The sequence below is a fragment of the Dasypus novemcinctus genome, chromosome 1 (assembly GCF_030445035.2).
Source record: "Dasypus novemcinctus isolate mDasNov1 chromosome 1, mDasNov1.1.hap2, whole genome shotgun sequence".
NCBI lineage: Eukaryota > Metazoa > Chordata > Mammalia > Cingulata > Dasypodidae > Dasypus > Dasypus novemcinctus.
The window spans coordinates 53,219,686-53,247,242 of record NC_080673.1 but is presented as its reverse complement, the minus strand read 5'-3'; the positions used below and the strand labels follow the sequence as shown (position 1 = coordinate 53,247,242).

Sequence of the window (27,557 nt, the reverse complement as noted above, 5' to 3'; positions counted from 1 at the left end):
TTCTCGGGTCTTCCTATTCTGTTTTCCACACCATAAAAATCACACTGATGTGACAACTATAAAGGTTGTTCAAAAAGTCAGTTTACAAAATTTTCATGATATGAACTATCAGGTATTTTGTGGGCAACATAATATTTGCTTAGGCATGTAATATATATCAAAGTAGCTCTAACCATTTCTAACTTGGCAAACACATTTTTAAAAAGTATATTGCTTTTCTGGATGTGTGGCCCCACCCATGAATTGTGTCTTGTTTTTTAAACTTAGAAGCATTGCAGCAGAATATATTCATGGTCAACTTACTGATGTTTTTGGAGGATATTGTCAATGAGCCAAGATACTGTGCAAAGGTTTAGAAAAGACAACAAAATACAAAAAGGAAGCATAAAGCACATATTTTATTTTACTAAATGCAGTGAAAAGCTTGTCCTGCTAAAATAAATGTCTAACACAAAGTGATTATAAGGAGGAATAGCAATAAATTAGTTAAATGCTCACAGTGATTGTTTTGTTTGTAATGAAACCAGGTCTGAAAAAATATCTTAGAAACTTAGCTTTGGGAAACATTTATATACTATTTCCTCCACTCCAATAGCCCTGCTTTGAACACTTCTGCTCTCCTTTTGTTCCATCCTCTTCACTAAAAAGTTTTTGTCATAATTCTGTGTTGATAGTCAGTGCACTTGGTGTCACTCTTACATGGCCTCTAGAGTGACAACCATATCAAATGTTTTCTAAATAATTTATTTAACAGTGACGTGAGAGCATTCTCTAAAGCTCCAAGTGGCTCCATTGTGTTCAACCTATATTGATGGAAGCCCTCTCATTCCCATTTTGGAAAACTGTAGCAGGCTGAAACTCTTTTGTCTAAGATTGACTGGAAATGTAGTTCCAGCTGGTTTCACTGCTCTAGAAACATCTTTCTGATGAGATAATGGTTAAAACATCCAATATATCCACACATACCCACAACTCTGGTGTTGTAGTAATCGGGAAGCATGCGCTCACATAGAGCTACAAGCAGCCAGAAGGCTTCCTCCTCTTTGGCATAAAGCAGCAGCACTGAAGTGACAATATTCATGGCCTAAAGGAGTGAGAGACATGTCACCAAATAAATTTTAACATGGTAACATATAAGCAATTTAGTTTGACTAAAAATCACCGAGTTATTCTTATAGGGGTCGGCAACTTTTTCTGTAAAAAGCCAGATGGTAAAGACTTCTAGATTTTGCAGGCCCCATACAGTCTCTGCCACCTCTTCTTCTGTTTAGTTTATTCTATTTATGACCTTTTAATATCAGTCCTCCAGCCAGCAACCATTAAGGGTCTTCACTGACTATCTTATTCACCAAGGACTGAGCCCTACATGCACCCAGGCAAACCTTCATTCAATAACTGTGTCCAAAGGTTATTTGCCAAAGCTTTTAACCTGCTAAATCTCTCAGCATCCTTAATCAGTGAGGTAAATATTTCCTTTTTGATCTGTCATGGTGGTTCTATGACCAAGTACACAGAGCTCAGGGTTCTCCTCAGAGAACAATGAAACCTTTCAAACTTGGAATCCTCGCCCATTATTTCCATTTGGCTAAAGATGACAGTGATTTAAATTCTAAAGTAACTCTTTATTAAAAGACATTAGCAGATCACTCACAACCAGGACCTAAAGTACTTTAATAGTCCTCTTAATTAAAAAAGGTCAAAATATAGACATGAACTCTGTTCTATTAGACACCAAAATTTACTCTTGCAGTTCTTTTGACCTTCCAGAAACTAGTAATTGTTCAGCAAACTTCTACAATATGAGTTTCAAAAAGGGATTTCGATCTATTACATTCTTTCTTGTAAATCTTACTCCATATTTTCCCAAGTGAGAACATTATTAAAATTCCATCCGAAGATTAACCTGCCTGTTGGGTACTTAATCATGGTCAACGATTGGCTGATGGTCAGTCAAGGAATATATTTTTGAGGATCTAAATTATAACAGACACTGGACTAAGTGTTGGAGGCACAGTGGTGATGAGATTCACAGGCCTTAAATTCTGTGTCAGAGACACAGAATGAAGACGTAAAGGTTAATTATTAATTAATTATGGGGCATGCCTAATAAGTGCTATCAAGAAGATAAAATAACATGGTAGAAGGAGATGTGTGTGTGTGTGTGAATGTAAGGGGTTAAACCTGCTTTTTTTTTTAAGATTTATTTTATTTCTTTCTCTCCCCTTACCCCCACCTCCTCCCTCCCCCACCCCAGTTGTCTGTTCTCTGTGTCCATTTGCTGAGTGTTCTTTTTGTCTGCTTCTGTTGTCAGCAGCACGGGAATCTGTGTTTCTTTTTGTTGCTGCGTCAACTCTCCGTGTGTGCAGCGCCATTCCTGGGCAGGCTGCCCTTTCTTTCGTGCCAGCGGCTCTCCTTACGGGGCACACTCTTTGCACGTGGGGCTCCCTTACGCAGGCGACACCCCAGTGTGGCATGGCACTCCTTGCGCACATCAGCACTGCGCATGGGCCAGCTCCACACGGGTCAAGGAGGCCCGGGGTTTGAACCACCGACATCCCGTGTGGTAGGCAGACGCCCTATCCACTGGGCCAAGTCCACTTCCCTAAACCTGCTTTAGTTGGATGGGCAGGGAAGTCCTCTCTGAAGACATGGTCTTTGAATTGAAACCACAATAGTCCCACTTTTCTGGGAGTTCCCTCAAATTGTGCTATGTGTACCAGTATAAAAGAGATGATTTTAGGTTGTGTCTGGGTCACATTTTTCAAAATACTGAGTTAAGCAGTTATCTTAATGTATATTAAAATATAACCAGAGCACATTAAAGCTGTATTTTCATGGACATTATTGCTTAGGAGGATGCAAAATCGGAGCACTGTGGCAATTCAATTAAAAGCCTGGTGCTGAGGCACACTTTCTATTATGCCAGGGTGGGTAACAGAGGAGTGGATCAGACAGGGTACTGAGTTTCCAAAGTCCCATGGCTAGACAGTGGCAGGTCTAGAAACTGCATTCTTGTCCCCTGGCTCCTCTGTTCAGCACCAGGGGACATTTGGCAATGTCTTGAGACAATTTTGGTTGTCACAATTGGAGGCTGCCACTGGCATCCAGTAGGCAGAAGCCAAGAATGCTGCTAAACATCCTACAATGCACAGGGTGACCCCCGACGACGAAGAATTGTCTAGTTCAAAATCAAAGAGTTCTGAGGTTGAGACACCCTGTTCAGAGACAGTCCCATTAACTGTAAATCCTTCCTTCTTGTTATTTACAAGCTAATAATAAACTATATATATAGACATTTACTATAACCCATCAGTGACAGTTACCTGGCAATACCCTATGTTAGGGTTTCGAAAAGCATAAGCTGTTAAGACTCTCCTCAGGGCAGCAATGCCCATTTCATTCTGGAAAGCTGGGTGTTCAGGAAGGGAGCGGTGTAAATCCCTCTCGATCTCCTCTGTGGCAAGATTATACTTCCCCATGGACTTCTCCACTAGGTCTTCGTAGTAGCCAGGGTGTGTGGCCTTCTCATTGATAGCACCTGGGAAAGAGCCATGGGAATGCAGTCTCAATAAAGTGACCATTTTCTCTCCTCTTTAGCCTGCAAGGACAACTTACTGAATATTTCGACTCTCCATACCATTCAATGGAAAACTGCAAAATAATAACAAAATCACATGGATGATGCAATATGTTGCAATCCCAGGTGGACGGCTAAGCTAACCCATGGCCTCCTTCACTCCCTTCAGCCATGGCAGCCATGTTTTTACTTTATTGGCGTTTTCCTTAAGATTTCACTTAAAAAAGAGGTTGTGCCTTTCAAAACAAGTTTGAAAACTGTTTGCTAAAGTGTTAGCACTTTAAAATGTCTTAAATCAGCCATATTCAGGAGGAGGAGAATGTATTATAATAGTTGAGGGACTTCTAATATTGCAGAGGGTGTTTATGGTGCCCCTAGCAGGGATGAGGCACCGATACTGACGGGAATTTATCAGGTGGTGGGGATGGAAGGGTGGGCTGAGAACCACAGTTTGTGATATTTGAGTTTTAAGATTCTTGCATTTTATATAAATATATATAATATATAAAAATAAATATGTACATATGCATATACAGACAAATGTGTATATTTAAATATAATGGCAAGTGTCTACCATATAGGAGGTCCAGGGTTCAAACCCTGGGCCTCCTGACCCGTGTGGAGCTGGCCCATGCGCAGTCCTGCTGAGCACAAGGAGTGCCGTGCTTGCACAAGGAGTGGGCCCCTCAAGGAGAGCCGCCCGGCACGAAAAGTGCAGCCGGCCCAGGAGTGGCGCTGCACACATGGAGAGCAGATGCAGCAAGATGACGCAACAACAACAAAAAGAGACACAGATTTCCGGTGCTGCCAAGAATACAAGCAGACACAGAAGAACACACTGCAAATGGACACAAGACAGCAAACATGGAGGGATGGGGTGGGGGGCGCGGGGAAGGGAAGAGAAAGAAATGAAACTAAATCTTAAGAATGAATGAATAAATGAATAAATAAATAAATAAATAGAATGATAGGGCGGGCATACATCTTTCACAATTTGAAAAGTACAGCCTGGACCACTGGGCTGTCCCTGGCAGCCAGCTGGTCACTGACACTTGCCCAGGGAAAGGCAGCCTGGTTGACAGTAACCTAACAGGGGCTTTTGTTCCATTTTCATGGGACACTTGCAAGAATTTCTTGCCATCTGGCCTGCACTTCTCTGCAGTGGGTTCCCTGAGTCCAGGTCCTGCTTCAGAGCCTGGAGGGTCACGGGAGCAGGGCTGGGCCCAGACTGGGCTCCCCTGCTGGGAGCCGGCTCTCCCACAGGCAAGCTCTCTGCCACAGGAAGCCCTCACTGGGCAAACTGCATGGAAACCTGGCTTGGTCATCTGCTGACAGAAGGTGCTGGGTGGATCACTTCCCCCTGTGGCCTCACATAGCCCATTTCTGTTCAAGGAAACACTGGGTATAACTTTAAATGTATCTCTCAACAGGCTGCTATACATGGTTTCTAGGTATTCACAGTAACTAACTTTTAATTTAAGGATAGAGGATTAAAATGGAATTTTTTGTTTACTCTGTCAGCAATATGAATCAGGTTGTCAAGGTGACTAGTTTGCCAAATGCGAGGAAGATCCAGCGGTAATGATCTTTTGGGCTCGAATTGTCATTAGAGATGCACTGGCTCAAACGTGGGTTTCTAAATGAGGAGCTATGGCTGCTCAAATGAAGGAAAATGAAAAAAAACTAGACAAGTAAATGATGATAGAAGAAGGTAGTTTTAGCTGAAATAGATAAAACCAATTATTTTTCAAGATTCTATCACCCTACATCTGAGGTATTTCTACATCTCATTATAGGCAACTATATCATTCTTGCCTTTTTCCCCTGATAAAACTATCTCTAACTATAGTGCTCTACATATTTAGAGAGAATTTAGGTGATGGCAAGTAACACCCCACAGACCATCCAACAGTGGGGAATTTCCTAGACAGGGGAATAGCTTGGTAGAAACAAACAAACAAACAAAAATCCAGGTGAGGCTGAATACCTGCACTGCCTATGTCCTAGAGTCCTTGGCTTCTTTCATCAAGCTCAGTTCTGTTAGCCAGCTCCCTGCTAGGCTACCAAAAACTTTGAGAGAGAGAGCCTACAGGACCACTAAGGAAAAAAAAAAAGACCTCTCCTCAGTGCAATAAAAGATAATAAGCTTTGGATCCAGACAGATGATGCCTGGCTCTGTCACTATTTACTATTTCTATAAAATGGGAAATAATATATAGGTTGAGTGGAGACTGCTGGGTGGGGACTGAATGATATAAGTGCAAATGACAATGAAATGCTTGGACATTGTGTGTTCAGTGTTAAATCTCTAGCATCGGTCCCGAACCAACACAGATGGACCAAGATTCTCCACCAGTGAAATAAACCTGGCAGTTAGGATGACTTGGTGAGCACTGGAAAGTCAAACGTGTGGGTCACAGCCCATCTCAATGGCTGCTCTCTGGATCTCATACTGAGTTTTCAAATTTAGCATGGCTGTTCTCCACTGCACTGCACCCTCACTAAAGCTCTGCTGACTTGACTACTTCAAATGTATTCATCATGAGGATACTTCATTTTGATGACTTACTGGCTTGAACATATCTGTTAATGCGAGGGATTCCTGTGCCCTTATATAACCCACTACATGGATTTCCTTTGACATTTTTGCTGATCTGTCTAAAACCTTGAATTCACCCAAGCCCTGTGGCACAAAGGGGCTGGCTACAAAGACAAGTCACTTGATATCACCTGGTGCATTCATGCTTTTCTCTACCTCTGGCTCATGCTGCCAAGTTCTCAGCAAGTAGTTTCATAAGCCACTTCCCAAAGAGGCACACAGAACAGTTCTGAATAACAACAAGGTTGCTGTTTATCCTTTTTTTCTACTTTAAGAAAGTGCTATGAGTTTTCTTTATTAAGGCTCTCTAATGCTTATGATAAAATGGATCCATACTTCAGGCTAGGAGCAAGTAGTGGTAGGTTTGGCCTAAAGGGTAAAGACCTCTGCTTTCCGTGCTGGGATTCGAAGGTTTGATCTCACAGGGTCATGTTGGGGATAGCGGCCTGGTGTGCAGGCCAGTGAAGGTGGACATGTCCCCTTTTGTCCACCCTGGCATTGCCAGCTTGAAGTACAAGGTGTAATCTGGATAGGCTGTTGATTCCTGTGTGGATTTTGGCTTCAACTCCACAGCTCCAAAGATGACAAGAAGAATCCATGACAGGGCTTTCTTTTTCTTTCCATCTCCTCTTGCTTCCCCACTCCTGCAGGATTGCTTTGACAATGTGCCCAACTTCACAAAATTCTCTATGATATTTACACAGCTGGGAAACTAGAAAAGAACTCCCTAAATCATGGAGTATTATAGTGGTTTGAAGAAAAACATGTTCTTAAATGTAACCCATTCCTGTGGGTACGAACATTGTAAGGACTTTATGATGAGGTTCCTTTGGTTAAGGTGTGGTCCACCTTAACAGAATGGATCTTAATTCTCTTATTGGAGCCCTTTATAAATGTAATGAATATAGAGAAAAAGCCATGGAAGCAAGAAGCTGAGAGCAACAAAACCAGAAGAGAAGGGAGAGACCAGCAGTTGTATCTTATGCCTTACCATGTGGCAGAAGAGCCAAGGCTCTCTGGCAGCCAGTCTTTGGGAAGAAAGCATTGCCTTGATGATGACTTGATTTGGACATTACCCTGCATTCTAACCCACTGTTTAAACCAAACCACTTCATGGTATTGCTTTAAGCAGCCTAGGAAACTAAAATGAGTTATATACTCTTTTACTTTAGGTTCTCCTTATTTCCTAAGTAGCCTTGGTGAAGAGATAGAAGAGGTTATGAGAACTCATTGATATCTGGACTATTTGATCTATTCCCTGTGTTTTTATTAAGGGAAGAATAATTTAGGGACTTCACTCTGAGGAAATAAAATTTGGCTCTAGATTAGGTGTCTACATATTTGAAAGAAGCCCCTGAAGCATAATGGAAGGTGGAGAAGAGATCGGCACCCCCCAACTCCGGACCAGCACCCCGCCCCAAGCCCAGGCCGTACCAGAGAGCAGCAGCCACAGCTCCCCGCGCATGCTCTCGGGGATGCCCTTCAACACCAGCTCCCGAGTCGTTTCTGTGCGATACATGCAGATGCCTTGTCCATACTCAGCAAAGTGAATCTTCCAGGCTTGTTCCTTCAAAACCTCTTTGGCCTGCAAAGGATAAGGAGATATTACTACCTCCCAAAGTATTTCAAGAATGGGACTATTTTATGGAAGCCTGGAACATCTTCCTTATGGAATGGGGCCTCCCAGTTCTTTACAGAATTCATTGCGCTCATGAAGAAAGCCGGCTGTTTTCCTAAAGGGATGGTCTTAAGAGTAAAATTTGTTGTTGAGAGCTCAGGGGAAAATGCATTCCAATTCAAAACAGAAACAAGGCACCAAAAATGTCAGAAGAAAAGGAGAAACAGATTTCCTGGAATTCTTGCCCAAATTATACATCTAGCAAAGCCGGAGTTCTTCCATGAAGGCCCTTTGGCCTAGAGTCAGAATCCTCCTTTCTGAGACAGGTGCTGATTGTATTTATCGCTCTATGTCTGCACCTCCAGACTGAAAGCGAGATGATGTTTTTAAAATGTGGGCTGAGAAATTGCATACTTATTTGTTGGTGGACTAATACAAAACAAGATGAATATCTCTTCACCTTTACTCTCTATAACTTCCACGAAATCACTCTGAAACTCGCTGACATATTTCAACAAAATATGCTTTACTTTGGAGGAACTCCCCAATTATAGAGATATTTGTGAATTTACTTGTATTTAAATATTAATCTCTAATGTGATATTCTAATATGGAAAGTTTCAGGGATGCATCGGGGACACCCACCAACTTGGGGTTGAATTCCTCAGGGGAGCGCCGCCTATACATGGTCATCAGGGTTTGGGTGGCTGTTGGAACGTTGTTGCCGTTTAAGTTGAACTGACGATCTCCATCAGCGTCTGAGCTCGTGCTTCTCTGGGGACTGGAGGAAACGAGGCTGCTTGGCCGAGAGTATACCTGTAGATGCAGAGGGCAAAAGAGCTTGGGAACTAGAATCCACTTCTTCAGCGTCCTCTGTAAAGATACCATTGACTATATTATGTGACCCCAGACGTTTCTCACTCTATGAAGAAACAAGAGAAATGCAGCAAGCCAACTTTTTGGCAGGGATTAGACAGCTGCACAGGTCACAGATGGCAGTACTACAATGCTCAGATAGGTTTCTTCGGTATTCCAGAAGCATTTTACAACAAAGTGGTTGGCTGTTTATCTCTCTGATTTGCATGCATGCAAAGCATGGTATGCTTGAGTCAGGAGAAAATGGGACCTCCTCACCTCATCTCATCTGCTGTTTAGTTTTTGGTGGCTTGAAAATGCCACGTAGGCTTGAAACAAGTAGACTGGGATAGGGAGGTTACTGGGGAGCCTCCCACATTTAAAACATGTTTCAGCTGCCAGTAACTTGCTCTATCACTTTAGCTAGTCACATATATTCTTGGGACTCCAATTTCCTCATCTCTCAAATGAGGATGTTTGTCAGGGCCTAATAAAACAGGGATGACCCAACATGTGTTTTATGATGAGAATGGTATTATATTTAGTGACCTCTGTACTATTCCCAGAAATTTTATTACATGGATCAGATTCACTTGCTATGTCAGGACAAATGAAAATTTGGTCTATATATATATATATATATATATATAAGGTATATATATAAGGTACCGTCCTGCTCTATGATCCCAAATACAAACTCAATGAGATTTAAATAAGTGCTGAGATAGGTCCCTGGGCATCCGGGTACATGATTTACCTTAGCACAGCTGTGACCAAAATGGAGGCCTAACAAAATGCACAAGGAAATGAACGCACTGGGACAGAGTGACAGGACAAACCAGAAGCACCTTAGGTTTGTAGTTCCCGGTCCCTAAACTTCAGATACCTCATCATCCGAGCTGTTGTAGCTTCCTGCAAACTCTTTGTCTGAGTATATTTTGGAAGTTGTCTGTTGCAGGAAATCAGAGATCCTCTGCACTAGAAAGTCTCTGTCTTTCAAATTGGCAAAAAGAAAAGTCATCCTGTTCCTCGTGCTGATGGATAAGGGACTGGGGAGTACACTGGAGCTATCGGCCTTTTCCACAATTGTCACCTGAAAAGAAACAGAAACACAGCATTACTTTCCAGGAATTACCCACAGCAGCCTACTTACCATCAGTCAAAGAAGAAACACTGCACTTTTATATTCTATTGGAACAACCATATTTTGCTGAGGCAAACTGGGACTCTCTGCCTCTGTTCTGGTAAAATAACAGTTTTCATAGGAAGTCAAATCGGAGCTGATGCCACAAACTGGAATCATCTTGCTGGTCTTTCTAAATCAGTGTCTCTAAACTGGGAGTGATTCTGCCCCCCAGGAGAGATTTGGCAACATGTGGACACACAGTTGGTTGTCACTAATGGGGGTTCTATGGACATCTAGAAGGAAGGGGGCAGGGCTGCTGCCAAACCTCCTGTGGGGCACAGGATGGCCCCCAAGACTATGCTGCCCCAAATGGAAATCATGTGCACTTGAGAAACCTTGTAAAGAAATTCTTTATTTTCATTTAAAATTTCTTGGAACATTATAACAGGACTTACACCTGCTGTATCATCCCTAAGAGACAGGAAACAACCCATGATGCCCTTTCCTTTTACCATACACAATGTTGGATGGTTTTCAAAGCACCACCAATCCCTTCAAACGTCTCATTTTGACTCCAGGGTTTGCATCCTTCACCTCCTACCATTTCAAAGTTTTAAAGGCTCGATTTCTGAACAGACATGATGTGGACAGCTTAACTGTAACCTTATCTGCACTTGTAGACCCTGTGTGTGTGTGTAAATAAGTCTACCATGCTGGTAGAAAAGTAGGAAGGGGAGACGTCTATGTCAGCTTTGAACTGAAGACATATATTTGGTGGTTTATAATAGATTTTCATCAACTGGGAACTAGAATAGATGCATTAAAACTATTTTCTTCAGCTCATTAGAAAGAAAAAAAAAAAACCTCAAGGCAGTCCTAGATAAATGACTTATTTGTAGCAGCTTTGAACATATCCGTCAATCTAAGTGTCTTTCCCCTCTTCGTTTCCAACCTGCAAGCCACTCAAGGTTAAGAAGTTGCCTAAAATATTGCATGACTCCAAGTGCTGAAACGGGTTTGACCGGGTCCATAAGGGGAAAAACTGCAGGGCCTGACTTCTACTCTCAAATATTGCTGCAAGCACAGGTACATTTATTTATATGTATGTATATATATTTAAAGAATCCTCCTAAAGAGTGCACATAAAGACCTTTTGCTGATTCCTTTGGCCGCCAGGTGTCTGGGACTAAACGGCAAATGCTGAGGAAATTAAAGGTTCAGGTTGGTTCTGCATCTGAAACACACGTAGCCATGTGGAGGGTGCAGCTCTTGATAAAGTCAGAGTGAAAAAACCTTTATCTAGCTGGATTATGAATATGGAAACAACAAAATGCTCCCACAGAGACCTGTGAATGCCCACACAGGTTACAACATATGGATGTTTTCGACTTTTTTCACTGACAGATGAATTCTAGGAGATCCAGTCCCATAAACTTGGTGTCACCAAGAAAAAAGAACAGTTACCCTAGAGTTTTCAACAACGTGAGATTCAATTTCATTACCAATTTGGGTTATAAAATAGACTAGAATTTAACCATATCCTGATGTTTATTTAATAAGGAACATTTATAAGGTAAATTTATGAATGAAAAGAAAAACTTCATCTGGAACCTATATCTAATGAGGATTCCTTACCAGATCACATTATCCTCTTGCTTTGCTGTCTCAGAAATTTCTTTAAACCACTAGGAACATGGGTTTCTCCGTGATTCTGTGTACACATTTAACATCTATGGACTTGAGCTACCTTAAATCTAGATGTGGGTAATCTAAATATCTTTAAATACATATATATATTTATAAATCTAGATGTGGAATGTATATGAAATCTCCAATCAATATTTCTGCCTATTTATTTTAAAAATTTAATAATAGCAATGAGTGCTGGTCTATACAATCCTGACAGTGGCCACTCTTTGTGGGATGCAACTTTCCCACAGAGGCTCCTGCTAACCAATCAGCTTAGCTCAGTTCAGAAAGGTGCCTGGTTCAGAGAGGGACCATTCTCTACTCAGACCCTGCGTGAATGGTTGGGGCCCCACTCCACTGCTTTTCTGATATTTTGTTACCTGAAGGTAATAAATACGACATTAAGTCTTTTATCCTTCTTCTATAAGGGATCTACCATTAGTATCTCTCAATGAATTATTAGGTTTAAAGAAAGGGTCCTATGGTTTCATCTGATATTTCCTTAAAGCTGTATCCTCCCACCATAATATGCTTTATGTCTAAATGCTACCTCCACATATTGCCCCTCTTCTGATTTACCTGAAATATGAGTGAATTTTCTCTGCCCTATAATTTATTAAGGAAAATGAGAGCAGAAGGCTTATAGTGAGATGGGTTGAGAATATCAATCATCTTTCTCTCAATTCCCCTAGGCTCTCACCATTGCATTCTAAATCACATTAAAATGTGATCAGAGCTAACTTGATCCATGATCCAAACCTGGTGAATGGAGGGAGAGGTGAGGTCTTGACAGTGGCTTCCAAGCCCTCTCTGTGCTTCCTTTGTCTCAGGGCAAGGACTCATTCAGATTCCTAAATGGTACATCCATAGTACATTCTCAATCCCAGAATGGGTTTCCTTCCTAGCCTTTAGGCAAACTCCAGACAACTCTGCATGACTACATTCAGGTAATACTTGAAGAAAAGTTAAGTTTAGTAACAGCTTATGGCAAAGACTGCTAAGAAGGTAAATTTGCTGGGAAAAGTTGTGAAATACATTTCAGAGACACATATAAGTGCTCTTGGATTATCCACTTCAGGACACACCCCCAACAACATATCCTGGCATGAAAAATGTATTTAAAAACACCAGGACACACCAGTTAGCTCATCCTATATGAAGAAAAACTAAATTTTTAGTTACCTAACATTTAGCATTTCCTTCAATCCACTGATTCAGCTTCTAGTAATTTATAATTTAAGGAAAATTAGAAGTATGATTGGTATCATACATTGGGAAAAAACTAGAAACAATGAAAAGGTCGAGCCATACGTAAGAATAGATGATGTCTATCCATTTAGTGGATAAACGCTGTCATTAAAAATTATATTGTAAGGTAACAGATGTGGCTCAAGTGATAAGGCCTCTGCCCACCATAAGGGGAGGACCCTGGTTTGATCCCTGGGGCCTCCTGGTGAAAAAGAAGAGAAAAGCATGCCTGCGCAGCAAGTCAGTGCCCGTGTGGTGAGTGCCTGCGTGGTGAGCCAAGTACCCATGTGGTTAGCTGAGTGCCCATGTGGTGAGCCAAGTGCCCACACAAGTGCCCATGTGGCAAGCCAAGTGCCCTCGTGGTGAGCCAGTGCCTGCATGGTGAGCTGAGTGCCATGTGAGTGTCCGCATGGTGAGCCAAGTGCCTGTGTGGTGAGCCGAGTGTCCACATGAGTGCCCGTGTGATGAGCCAGCGCCCGCGTGGTGAGCCAGTGCCCATGTGGCGAGCTGAGTGCACGCATAGCAAGCAAGTGCCTGCGCACAGTGAGCCAGTTCCTGTACAAGTGAGTCACGCAGCAAGATGATGATGCAATAAAAGGGAGATGAGGGGAGAGTCAAGGTGAAGCACAGCAGAGACCAGGAACAGAGGGGGCACAATTGACAGGGAACCTCTCCCCACATCAGAGGTCCCCAGGATCGAATCCTGGTGAATCTTAGAGGAGAAAGTTGAGAAGAGAAGATAAAAAGAGAAATAGATACAAAAGATCACACAGCAAATGGACACAGACAGCAAAAACAGCAGGGCAGGGAGAGGGAGGAGAGAATAAATAAATCTAAAAAAATTATAGAAGACTCTTTAATGATTTGAGGAAAAGTTTAAGATCTGCTTACTGTTAAAGGAAAATAAGAGACAATAAAAGCCCTATAGTATGACATTATTTTTCTAAATTTTCAAATGACATATAAACAGCAATAAATAGGAGAAAACAGAAAGCTGTGCAACAAAATGCCAACAGTGGTTATCTCTGGGTGGTGGGACTAGAGGTGAATTTTGTTTTCTTTTTGCCTGTCCCTTTACAACCTCTCTGTAATGATAATGCAATATTCTTAAAATAAGAAATAAACAAAGAAGAAAATTTACTTACAAAATCATTTTTAAAGAGAGTAAGCAAAGGAAGTAGAAGGAAACCTGTATCCTCTTCTATAAGGAATCTTAACAGAGGATCAAATTTGACTAAATGACCAAAGCTTCTGACCATCTTAACCTTCAGGAAAGGAACAGGGTAGGTTGGAAGTTGCCAGGCTGGAAACTGCAGACCTGCTCTCCCCTGCACAATTCTTCCCACCCTAGAGTCCCTGTCGACCCCAAACCTCAGAGAAGTAACCTATGACTGTGAAGAGGTGATGGAACCCGCCTCCACTCCAGATACAATAATAATGTTTCTTAGACTTTACTATGCATGAGAATCAGCTGGGAAACATATTAAAACATACACTCCAAGTATTACAGAGATTCATATTCAGAAAACATGGTGTGGGACTCAGACCAGACCTGAATAAACACTTGGTTTTCAGGCTTGTAACATAGACTGTCGCCTTCAACCAAGCGGCCCTGGTGCTGTGAACCTGCACCCTCGGAAGAAGAGATCTCACAGACGCCACAGTCACAGAGAGCAGGGACAACATAAGAAAGGGCAGCAGGAGACACCAAAGAACTGGAGACATGCATATATGGTTAAAAGCCCAACCAGCCTTAAAATGAACAGTTTCTATTTAGGATGATGGATAAGTTTTGTTAATGGATGGTGGTGATGGTAATGTTGTGAACATAATTAACAGCACTGAGTTAAATATTTGAATGTGGTGAAAGTGGGAAATTTTAGGTTTTATATATATTACTAGAATAAAAATAAAATGAAATAAAAAACCCTGAAACTGCATGACATAAACAGTGAACCTTAAGTTAAACCATGATTTTGGCTAATAGTACAATTATTAAAACATGCTTTCATCAATTGCAACATATGTTCCATACCAATGCCAGGTGTTAATAATAGGGTGGTATATGAGAGCCCTGTATTTAATGCATGATTGTTTTATAAACCCACAACTTCTCTAATTGAAAAAACAAACCAACAAGGAAAGTCCGAGAAATTGTCACAGCCAAGAGAAGCCTAAGAAGACACGACAAGTAAATGGAATGCGGTATTCTGGATGCGATCATGAACTGTAAGAGGACATTAGGTAAAAACTAAGGAAATCTAAATAAAGTATGGAATTTTACTAGTTAGGATTTATCAATATTGGTTCATTAATTGAGACAAATATATCACACTAATATAAGATATTAATAATAGGGGAAACAATGTGGGATATCAGGAACTCTCTGTTCTATTGTCGTAGTTTTTCTGTAAATTTGAAACAACTCTAAAATTAAAAATAGATTTTTTAAAACTTTTTTAAAAAACACAACCAACTGCTGGTAAAGATAATATTCCTGGTTCACACAGGAAAACATTACGAACAAAACTCGTAAAAAGTCCATTTTAGATAACACTCACCTCACGGAGTGGGATAATGAGGCTACACAAATTCTCCTCCTTGCTGGTAAAACAAATGTAATTTGTGGACACAAACATCTGCCCCAAAATGTGCATTTTGTTAAATGGAGTCCAGAGGGTGCAGTCTGTGTGGCCATCTAATTTTTCATCTTTGGGCAGCCGGAAGAGAGCACGGTATCTCTCGCTCTTTGCCCTGGCATCAAGATCGCTGGAATGCAATAACAATAACCACATGCAAGAAAAATGTTTCGATACCTTCTAAATGATTCAGCCACGGAGGTTCCCTCCGCCCCTCTTTCCCCTCTCTCAGTGCTTCCAGACTCATCCCTATCTTCTTAGCTTTGTATTGGGGTTAACTACAATTTAAGGATCAGAAAGCATAATAAAATCATTTTAATATATTTATATTCCTTGTACAGTAATTTAGAGCCAATATCCATTAAACATTAAAGGATCTTAAGAAAGTTAGGCCTGAACAAGAAACTCAATCTCTTTCAAAAGGAATGCAAAAATTTCTAAATAGAGTAATACATATATACTGATGGAGAGCCACTTTTGGGGCCTTATCTTTTAAGAATGACTGAACAAGAGTGCAAATACTTCATGAATATGCTTGAAAGTCAATGTACTCCCTAAAGAGATGATAAAACTTTGCATGAGGTGGCACAGGACAACCCACTGTCTTGGATAGTTATGCTTTCCAACCTGAGATGAGTCTTCTGTCTGTGACAGTCTTTTCCCTTAAGAGTTCTTTCTCCTCTTCATCATATTACTTGTTTTAAACTCCTACTCTAAAGCTTGCTACCCCACCTCGGTCCCTTCAAAGTCCACTTTCTGGCTGTAGAGAGCAAAGAGAGGTCCTGGTGCAGGAACTCTCTCCGATTTTCTCCTTTCTATCACCAATATTACCTCTGTCTTAGCCTGCCCTTGCTTCAAAGCAGAGGCATTAGCAACACAAGCATCTTTTCCATGCCCTAAAAGACATCACTTAAGTTTTTTAAAATTATTACTTCATTCTCTATTCTCCCTCAGGCCTCTACACTCCTACCCTCACCAACAAATTCTTCCTGCCTCATTCTATCCTATGTTCAAATCTTTTCCATTTTAAAACAAAAAGCTATCTTTCCTCCTTCACCATGGAATTTCTTGAAACAGCAGTCTAAACTTGCCAATTCCTTTTCCTCACCTTTCACTTACTACTGAATCCATTTCAGTAACAACTTCTACCTCCACCATGCTACTGAAACATATCTGAGTTACCAAAGGCACTTAAACTGCAACGACCTCTTTTCAGATCTCAACTCCCACTCGTATGCCAATGACTTTCAGTTCTGTGTATCTTTCTAGACTAAGCTCCCATCTTTTCACCCACACCTCCAATTAGATGCCCCGCAAGCAACGCAATTCAGCATGATCAAAATGGAGCCACCATGTCCCTCGGACATACCCTTCCTTCACTCATCTTGGTTAATGGCAATTCCATGCACACAGTCACTGTGGCTAGAAACCTAAGAAATCATCAACATTTTCCTCCTCTCACTAGCTTGACTCACACATCCAGACTTCCAGCTTTCTCTGCATCCTGTCCTCATCTCGTGCTAAGTCATCTTCCAGCCAAGTGATGGACATGCTTCCCTTAGGGCTTTTCCTTTGTGCTTTCCCTCATGTTCTACTCTCTGCTTAAAATATCCATTTTACTGTACGTGCACAGGTAACTTCTACTACCCCCTCAAAGCCCTGTCTCTACTAAGAAAACTTTCCTACCCTCTCTGCCCATTTGGGCAGAGCTAATCACACCCTCAGTGTGTGCCCGTGGCGTTTTGTTCACAGGACCAGAAAAGTTACCACCACACTGTGCTGGAGCTGCTCGTGTCTGTCTCACTTACTGAACTGTGAACCCCAGGCTGTTCTTTTGCGTTTTGTATCTATACCCAGAAAAGTGTCCAGAACACTTCCTGACTAAAGAGGTTAAACAGAATAAACGAATGATGGGTTTCTTGTTTCTAATGTTTGAAAGACATAGTCTTTATCACCTACCGTTTTAGGGCAGAGACTTTTTTTGGTGATTTCTTTTTCAGCTTGGGCAGGGATCTATCTTGTTCAAACCCTTCGTTGTCTAAGAGTTGCCTCATGGCTATGTTGGCGAGCTGCTCCATTAACTTGAATGTCTCGTTGATATTGAGGAATACTGAGAAGAAATGCTCACTAGACCTCGTGCTCACTTTGATCACATCAGGTAGAAGCAGTGTGGCGTTCTTCTCAAGCTGAGTGATGTCTACCCACCGGATTACCAGCTTGGCTGAGCACAAGAAACAAGGTTGGGTCAATATCTGACTCATTATAATCTTTTCCAGGTACGGCACATTCACTTTCCCACCCCCTAATCCCGTCAAACTCCTTCGAGTCTGTGAACCATATTTATTTATTTTTGTTGTTGATTAGTTTTAAGAGACAAACCTGGACCACATAAGGTGTGAGTTCATAATTATTATGGATTTAAATCTCTACCTATTAAACTATTCATACCTTGGTGAATCTTTTTTATTTAATGACTCATTTATTTACAATTATTGAACTGAAGACAGTTCAATTCATTTGTTAAATAGTCAAAAAATAATGTTGACCCATTTTTAACTACAGATTTATGTTTGATACTGATGTGGTTTGATATGTGATTGATATATGGTTGGTATTGATATGGTTTATGGGTCCAGGGCAAATGTCAGTAGTCTTTCCAGAGCTTCTGTCTGAAAACAACTTACCTTCCCTTCCCATAAGAAAAGAATAAAAGCAAAGGTGGTTAATACTGAGGTACATCCAACCCTGACGGGGGACCTTCCCCTTCCAGTAGCTGCAGGAGTAATAATTGACGAGTTTCTCTTCCTCGGGCATCCCAAACAGCCTGTGGAATTTCACGATGGCTTCTTTAAACTTCTCTGTGTCGTCATCTTCCTTTACATCATTGATTTTATTATACTCGGCAATGATGCCCTAAGTAGGGATAAAACACAAGGCACACAACTGTCATTAATATGACTATAATTAATTTTCCTTATGCTGACTATATTTGATAGGAAAAAAATTTCTAAGGCTGGAATTTTTCTTAAAGATTGATGAATTCTCTTCAAAGGCCACCCTTAATTTCACAACCAATTAACAAGTAGCATTTGTGTACTGAAAGATTTTTAAATGGCCATATAGATGTTATTATATGCTTATAGAGGCTAACATTTTATTAAGTTTGCTTGGAATGAAAGCCCAAGTTTTTATTTTACAAATGAGGCGAAGTAAAGATTTTACTAATTCTGTTGCATTTGCTACCATATCATGATGGGGCCCACTTAAAGGTCAACTACTGTCTTTTTCACAAACAACAAAAATCTATCAAGTGTAGCACACTTGAAGAAAGATCAGAATGCGTGTCTGACCGTCTGTCTGAGGGCCATGAATAACTGTCAAGAGACCTAGGAAAAGGAACAAGCAGCCATCCGAGCAAAAAAAAGGGTGACTGTGAGGGCAAACGTTATGTTAGACACATAATTTTTGGACAGCTGGATGGGTAATGTGTATTTGTATATCAACTGACAGCTTTAATCTACCATTCATTTATTACAGAAGCCTGAGAAGCCGTTTCATTGCTACCCAGAGCCTCTGTAATTCCCTGAACATTGGCTTCTACCTATATTTCTTGATAAAAATGTTCCCTGGTATTCTACCTTGGACTTTGCAGTCATCAAAGCCCTCCCATGTCATCTGCTGCTTCTCTGAAATCAAGGTTGTGCAGCAACAGTATGAGAGAACTTCAAAGTGTGAGAGTCTTAGGCTCAGATCCCAACACTACCACTGTGCGTCTGTGTGAACTTGGGCCATCCCTCTGATTCTCTTTGAAAGGACTGAGCCCTCCACAGCCCAAGCATAGAAAACTGTAACTGTCTCATACCTGGAATTCCTACCTTTGGGTTTTTCTGCCTCCAGTATACCTTGGATGCTCCCTACAAATTTATCTTCCTGAAATTTGTTTTGGTTACAGCACTCTTATTGTAAAAGTCCTTACTGGTTCCCCACTTCCACCAGTATAAAGTCCCAAATTCCAGACTGTGCACATTTTGGATTCAAACAATCTTGCAACCTTTTCTCTCATAACTACATCCGACCATAGTTTCGCAGTAGTAACCCTCAGGTCCTGATCATGCCATCTGGGTGCTTTCCCACCTTTTCACCTGTGGTTCTTTCATTGCGCTTGCCTAAAATCAGACAGTCTTGGTTTCATTTACCCTACTAATTCCCCAACTCTGGTTCAATTCCCACTTCTTGCGGACCTTCTCCCATCTATGATTCTCCTTCTGCACATCAAGTACTGCTGACTCTCTGCACTATGTATTGAAATTATTTCTTGAGTTTTATTTTCACTGTCAAATCTTTCACCCTTATTGCCCAAGCCATGGTAGTGACTAATGATGGTGGGAGGGAAGGTTTTAGACTTCCATAATATCCACCACTATTCAAATCTAGTTTAAAACAAACATAAACAACAACCATAAGAGCAAATATTAGGCTTATTATGAAAACACAACCCCAAGATGAGTCTCTGAACTACTCTTCTAAAAAGAAACCTCTCTTAAGCCCCTCTACATGGTCCATAAGTTATTGCAATAGTTTCCCAACTGGCATCCCAGCAAAAGTCTTTCTATCTGATGATATATTTGATAAAGCCACTTTCCCAAACAGAGATCTCACCACAGCATTCCCACCTCAAAAACATCCATAGGCTCTCAGTGAAAAAGGAAGAGTCCAAATTGCATCTCATGCTGTAAATCCCTTCTCAATCTCCCAAACCAACCTTTCCGGATTCAGCATAAATATCACGTTCTCTCGTGAAACCAATCCAGACCTGAACAAGGACTAAGCATTCTCACCCCTATGCTTTCTTATTTATATTTTGTTTATATGTCTCTCTACCAATAAATATGAGTTCCAAAGATAGGGATGGTGTCGTGAACTGTATTTTATCACCATTATCTAGCACTTAAGAGATGTTTGAGAAAGGATTATTAGGCAAGTTTATGTTGTCAATCCAAATTAGAATGTAAGTATATCTTAGTCTTTATTTTGTCTTTATTGTGTCATCACAGCTGCAGAATTCTGAATCTAAGGTTGTTTAAGAGTTACCAATGCTTGGAGAATTGAGTACCAAATTGCTAACTCCTGTGCTTTGTCATACAGGAGGGCTGTATGGCTGGCATTGGGATTAGCAATGTAACTTCCCTGTGAGAAAATCTAAGGTAAGATTGTTTTCTTCTAATTAGGTTTGATATTACTCCCTGAGAGAATAGAGATGTTTGATATGGATGGAGATTAAAAAAATAGCCTATGTTTAGATTATAGGCTATTTTAGGGGAGAACACGCTTTGCCACATTAGGAGGCAGCAGCAGGGCACTGGACCTCTGGGTGGGGAGGAGAAGCCAGTTCAGAATGGAAGAGGGAGTGAAAACAACATTTTATTAGCTGTCAAATGACGATATAGATATAATTATGTTTATAGATGCTAATCGTTTTATTACATTTGTTTGGAATGAAGCAAATATATATCAAGGAGTGACCTCTCACAAACATATGACACCCATGTTTTGAGTGGAAAAATACTAAGTTCACATAAATAACATCTTTCTATATTGTTCATCTGAAATTTTTTTTAAAAAAAGTGTTTTTTTTAATGACAAAACAGAGGATATAGATACATCACTCTGAAACATTCTGAGGCCTAATGTTCCATTAGCAACAGGCAAGGCCTTGCCAACTAATTTTAACAATAAGGATTATAGTCCCTACAGACTACACTCCTAACTTTCCCACTTTTCAAGGAAGAGAAAATCTAGAATGCAGAATCTTTTCTTAGTTTGCTGTAATAGTTTCGCCAAGATGGACTAGATGATGGAACAAAGGGATGGATTATGTCCTTCCCATAGGTTTTACAGGTTCTACACAATATAAAATAGGTTCCCCTGGTTCTAATAGCAGCTCCTCATTAACTTTGAAAAATTAATACAATCCAAATATGTTGAATGTCCAATAAAATTTTAAACATAAAAAGGACTTAACAGGCAATTCACAAAAAGAGAAAAATTAACTTAGCAAACATGAAAAAACATTCAGTTTCATAGTCAAAGAGAAAATGAAAACAATAAGATACCAATTTTTACCTATTTATTTTGAAAAACCATTTTAACAGCTATAATGCGAATTGCTTGTGCAATCACACATGTATTCTAATAAACTGATACAATCTATCTAGGTCCATTAAAGATGCTTAAACTGCTTAATCCATTAATCCACATTTTGGAATCTTCCCCCCAAAGGTGAGGGGAGAAATCTATGGAAAACAACAAAAGTATTGGCAGTTTTAATGTTTGTACCTGCCCACCCCATACCACCAATGGAACACAGCAAAGGTGCCCTCTATAAAGAGAGTAATGGGAAATCACTATGGAATAATATTCAGTTATTAAAATAACAACTGGAAAACTATATACTAATAGAATAGTGACTTATCAAGGAAAAAAGAGCAGGATACAAAATTATATGTACAATAAGACCACTATGGATGACTGTTCTGTAAACCCACAACTTCTTTAATAAAAAGTCTACCATTATATTAAATATGATATTAAAAGTCTAGATGAAAATGCCCAACAATGTTTATGGCAGTTGGATGAGGGTTGCTTCTGTAGTTAAATTATTACAATTAAAATTTCTAAAATTTAATTACATTCACTCAAAAATAAATTAGTTGGTTCCCATAATTATTGGAAGTCTTTGAATGCCTAAACTATTCATTTGTCTCAGAATAATATCTTTTCACATCTTTTCACACATAAGTGCATTCATAGAAATTCCTTCCTTATAATTAGTTTCAGGAAAATTAAATCTGACATTTTTGGTGTAATGAAAACGATGCAAAAACTGACCATTTGATATAATTTGTCCTTGGTTTGTTTTTTTTTTTGCCTGATTTTCCCTCCTGGCCATCGTCCCTTCTAAGCTCTGGTTTCTTCCTACAGCTCTTTATTTGTGCCACATTCTCAAAGATGATGACACTCGAGGGAGGACTGTGAGTGGTAACTAGAAACCTCAATAAGAACTCCAGGGTAGAGGTGATGCTTCAAGACTTCCTGTCCTCCTTACTGCCCCCTTTCAACCAGCCTCTCCCACATGATCAAATTAGGAATCCATATACCCTCTCCATTTATATTACATCACTTCCCAGAAATTCAGATGAATGATTTAGAAATAAAATGAAGCTGTTATAAAATTTGACTGGTTTATCAATAAAATGACTCTCAGTTATTCACAAATAAATTTTTTGTTTGGAACCTGTTGTTTCCTTGCTTCAAGTGACCCTTTCCAATGTCATCAACCAATTTTATCCTTTTCACTATCCTAATCTCTTTAATAAAGATGCAGAAGAAACATATATTGCCAGTCTTGAAGCAGGGATAAAATATTTATTTGGGGAAAGGAATAAAAAAAGGTGTTGATATTACTATATGCGCTTTGTACTGCTCATTAATTTTCATATGGTCTAATTAAAATTCATTTTCTTAGTTTAAATCATCAGGCCCTAAAGAGCAATCAGAAACAAAAATTAACTCAAAATAGATCAATGACCTAACTATAAGAGCTAAAACTATAAAACTCTTAGAAAAAAGCAGGGAAGTATCTTCAGAACTTTGTATTATGCAATGGATGTATAGACTTTACACTAAAAGCATGAGCAACAAAAGAAAAAAAAAGTTGGATGTCATCAAAATTTAAAAACTTTTGTGCATCAAAGGGCATTATCAAGAAAGTGAAAAGCCAACTAACAGAATGGGAGAAAATATTTGGAAATTGTATATATGATAAGTGTTTAATATCTAGAATATATAAATAACTTCTACAATGCAACAATAAAGAGACAAGCAGCACAATGAAAAAAAAAACGGGCAATGGACTTAGAAATTTCTCCAAAGAGAACATACAAATAGCGAATAAGAACATGAAAAGATGCCCTGTGTTATTATCCATTAATCAAAACCACAAGGAGATACCACTTCACACCAACTAGAATGCCTATTATTTTTAAAAAATATATATGGAAAATAAGTTTTGGAGAGTATGGGAGAAATTGGAATTCTAGTGCATTGTTGGTGGGAATGAAAAATGGTGCGGCCACTGTGGAAAGCAATATGGCAGTTCTTTAAACAGTTAAATATAGAATTATCATTTGACCAGACAATCCCACTTCTAGGTATATACCCAAAGGGAGTGAAAGCAGGGTTGCAAGCAGATACTTGTGCACCGATGTTTACAGCAGCATTATTTACACTAGCCAAAAACCGGAAACTACTCAGGCATCCGTCAACAAATGAATGGATAAGCAAAGTGTGGTACATACACACAATAGAATATTATTCTGCCTTAAGAAAGAATGGTGGCATAAGAAATGCTACAATGCAGAAGAACCTTGAAAACATTATACTCAGTGAAATAAGCAAGGCACATAAGGAAAAAAAAAGAAATGATATTACTCATAAGAGATGACTAGAAATTGAAAACTCACAGAGATAGAAAGCAGATTAGACGTTACTAGGGGAGGGAGGTATGGGGGAAGAGAGTGTTTATTTGTAAAAATAAAAAACAAATCAATGAAAATGGGAAATAAAAGCTACATGGCTGCAGAGAAATAGGAATCTTAGTATACTTTTGGTGGGTGTATAAACTGGTGCAGCCTCTGTGAAAAACAGATTCCTCAGGAAGTTAAACATAGAGCTACCATATGACCTGGCAATCCACTTCTAGGTTTATACCTAGAACTGAAAGCAGGGACTTGGACAGACATTTGTATACCAGTGTTCACAGGAGCATTACTCACAACAGCAAAAGGGTGGAAGCAATCCAAATGTTCATCAGTAGATGAATGAATAAACAAAATGTTATTATAGATACATACAATGGACTAATATTCAGCCTTATAAAAGAATGAAGTCCCAATACATGTGACAACATAGATGAACCATGAAGACATCACGTCAAGTGAAATAAGTCACACAAAATGACAGATATAAAATAACACTTAACACATATGAAATAGCTAGAATATGCAATTTCATAGAAATTGGAATATAGGTTACCAAAGGTGGGAGTAAGGGTGAGAGAATGGGGAATTCATGCATAATGGATATAGGGTTTCTGTCAGGAGTGGTGGGAAAGTTCTGGTAATGTAATTGGTGGTGAGTTTAGCACAAAATTATGAATGAAATTAATACCAGTGAATTGTATGCTTAGCAGTGGCTGAGATGGGAAAGTTTATGTTGTATTTATCATTCCACAATTACAAAGAGAGAGACAAAAGAGACCATGGCAATTAAATGCATGATTCTAGACTGGATCTAATAATGGAGGAGAAAATGGCCAAAATGACATTATTGGGACATATGAGAAAATTGGAATATAGGCTGTAAGCTTTGTATCAATGTTAAATTTCTTTAACTTAATAACTGTACTTAAGGTGATTACATAAGTGAATATCCTTCTTAGGAAATATACATACATGTATTAAGTATTCAAGGAGCATGATGTATACAATCTATTCTCAAATTTTTAGAAAATGGATGGGTGGATGGATAGATAGGATAATAAGAAAAATGTGGCAAAAATTGGTAGATCTGGGTATCTGGAAGGGGGTATGTTGGTGCTCTAGGTAAGGGTTTTGTATTACTATGCAGCTATCCTTTAAATGTGAAAATATTACAAAATAAAATGATTTTTAAAAACACCCTTACACATATGTTCAGTTTCACCCATAATAAGATAAAGACAAATTAGAAAAACCCTGAAATATCATTTTTCACCCATCAGATTAGAAAAAATTCAAAATCTTGAAAATATGCTATGTGTTTTTAGGCTATGGGGAAATGGGCATTCCCGTACATTGCCAGGGAGAAAGCAAAATGACTGAATTCCTGCGTGTTTTCAGGATGAGGGAATTTAGCAATATCCAACAAAACTACACGAGCAATTACCCTTTGACTTGGCAATCCCAATTCTAGGAATTTACTTTAAAGATGGACTCCCAACAATAGGAAAATACATCTGCATGAAAATATATATGTACCATTATTTGTAATTATAAAAAAAATGGAAAATGGTAGGAGGAATGCAGGAAGTAGTAATGCTTTTTGAGGAATATTTGACTTTTGCAAGAATGTTAATATTCATATATTCAAAAAATTAACAGTGATGAGAAGAAGGAAACTAAAACTGAAAAAAAAAAAAAAAACTAAACTAAACAAATGTTCAGGGCTGGGTAGGGAAAGTTCAAGATAAGCCTGGAATATTTTGTTATATCAGAATAAGGAAGTGCTCAAAAAAAAAAAATGGGAGGATGGTGATGATCTTAGCACAACATTGTGAATATAATTAGCAAAACTGAATTATATACTAGAAAGTGATTAAAATGGGAAATCTTATGTTGTACATATATATATATACATAACCATAGTAATTTTTAAAATTTTAATATATTATTATTAAATAATAATAATAATGGAAACATGGCATAAGGACATAGGAGGCAATTTGTAGGGGGATACTCTAGCTAAATTTGAGACAATAGGAACATCAAAATAATTAAGTCCAGTAAGGAAATAAAAGACATTGAAATATATATAGGAATCCATGAGTCCACAGCAAAACTAAATAGGAAAATAAATGGGGGGAGAGGTATTGCTTACACAATACTGGGTGCCAATGGTAATGTGGAGAAAGTGACGGAGTAGGAAAAGCATCATTTTGCCACCATCACAGCAAAGATTGTTAGCCATCACAAACCAAAAAAAAATGTCAATTTAAGGAGTGGGATATTTGCATAGTTTAAAGACTTTTCCAATTACAAATTGTTTTATTATTTGCAAAGGCAGAATTAGTAACTATACAATAGAAAAACTGGATAACATTTTGATTGGGTGACCAAAAGTTATTTCACCAAATGAGGGGCCTCTGGGTATATATATCATGTTCCTCTAGAAATGATACTCTGAGAAGGACACATCACTTATTGAGTATGCCATCCTAGAATACATAATCTGAATCTAATCATAAGGAAATATTGACAAGCACAAATGGAAGAATGTTCTATTAAAAAAACCAAAACTGTCCATTTAAACAACATGAGTCATAAAACATAAAGAAAGGCTATGGAAATGCTCCAGACTGAAGACTAAAGAGGCATAAAAACAAAAGGCAAGACTTTCCTAGACTGGATCCTGCGCTGGAGTGGGGGAAAAAAGCTATAAAAGACATCATAGGTCAATTAATAAAACTGGAATATGTACCAAACATTAAAGTATAGTATCATGTTAAATATTCTGAAGGTGATAATGGTAGTGCTATTTTAGAGAATATCCTTATTCGTAGAAAATATACACTGATGTATTTACGGGGAAATTTCTCTCAGAGAGCAAATGAGCACACAATTGTAAAAGGGAATGGGATAAAACGTTAACAACAGCTGAATCTGGGTAAAGGGCATGGAAGTGTGTGCTATACTATTCTTATTTGTACGACTTTTCTATAAGTTTGAAATTATTTCCAGTTAAAACGTTTTTTTTTTTAACCCTACTACCTGTATTTTTCCTCTCACAAACGTGGTAATATCATTCTCATTTTCAAAGATGGAGAGAGTTTGCAGTAGATTCTGCTCAAGCCATTCCCAGTGTTCAGTGATTTCTTTCCTGGAACCACCTGCACATACATAAAAATGATATAATAATAAGTGTCAGAATTCATAACAAAGATATTTAAAAACCAGGCTCACTTCATCAATATCCGATGCTATCAGCTGGAGACAACTCTGCCTTTAAATGCTTTTTCCCCTCCAGAGGAAAGGTTACTCTTGCACACAGAAGACTCTTAAGTATGTACAACCATAATAATAAATACATTATTTTCAAGTCTAATCAGGTTAGTCCGGAAACTTTAAGACAGTCCTTCATATTAAAGGCAGCAACATTTTCTCAGATTCACTTTTCTGGATTGGGAGTTTAACACTATCCTCCTCTTTTCTCCCTCCTAGAGCATGCATTTTACTGGATAACAGAGATCTTGTTACGATACTAGGTTACAGTTGTTAAGTTGCAATTGTATGAGAGCTTTGGTATGCCACTGGAGATCTGATGTAACCACCTTCTATAATGGGCAAAAAATTATCCTCACTCCCTTCAATTATGAATGAGATGTGAAAATG

The 27,557-nt window shown here is 39.1% G+C and overlaps 1 protein-coding gene and 1 long non-coding RNA gene across 2 annotated transcripts in view; one reads left to right on the top strand and one right to left on the bottom strand.

The window, feature by feature from the left end:
- TBC1D9 (TBC1 domain family member 9) overlaps positions 1-27,557 on the bottom strand; it is a 124,375-nt gene that overhangs the window by 33,604 nt on the left and 63,214 nt on the right. Inside the window, exons 3-11 of the mRNA XM_004471937.5 lie at positions 26,937-27,055; positions 18,036-18,264; positions 17,311-17,572; positions 15,274-15,481; positions 9,536-9,742; positions 8,440-8,610; positions 7,611-7,761; positions 3,324-3,538; positions 967-1,084 (exon numbers count right to left, since the gene is read on the bottom strand). Of these exons, the coding sequence (XP_004471994.1) occupies positions 967-1,084; positions 3,324-3,538; positions 7,611-7,761; positions 8,440-8,610; positions 9,536-9,742; positions 15,274-15,481; positions 17,311-17,572; positions 18,036-18,264; positions 26,937-27,055 (1,680 nt within the window). The remainder of the gene's footprint in view (positions 1-966; positions 1,085-3,323; positions 3,539-7,610; positions 7,762-8,439; positions 8,611-9,535; positions 9,743-15,273; positions 15,482-17,310; positions 17,573-18,035; positions 18,265-26,936; positions 27,056-27,557) is intronic.
- Positions 20,448-22,586, top strand: LOC139439323 (uncharacterized). The gene is made up of 2 exons (XR_011649280.1): positions 20,448-20,555; positions 22,333-22,586. It is a non-coding gene; the product is annotated as an uncharacterized lncRNA (long non-coding RNA).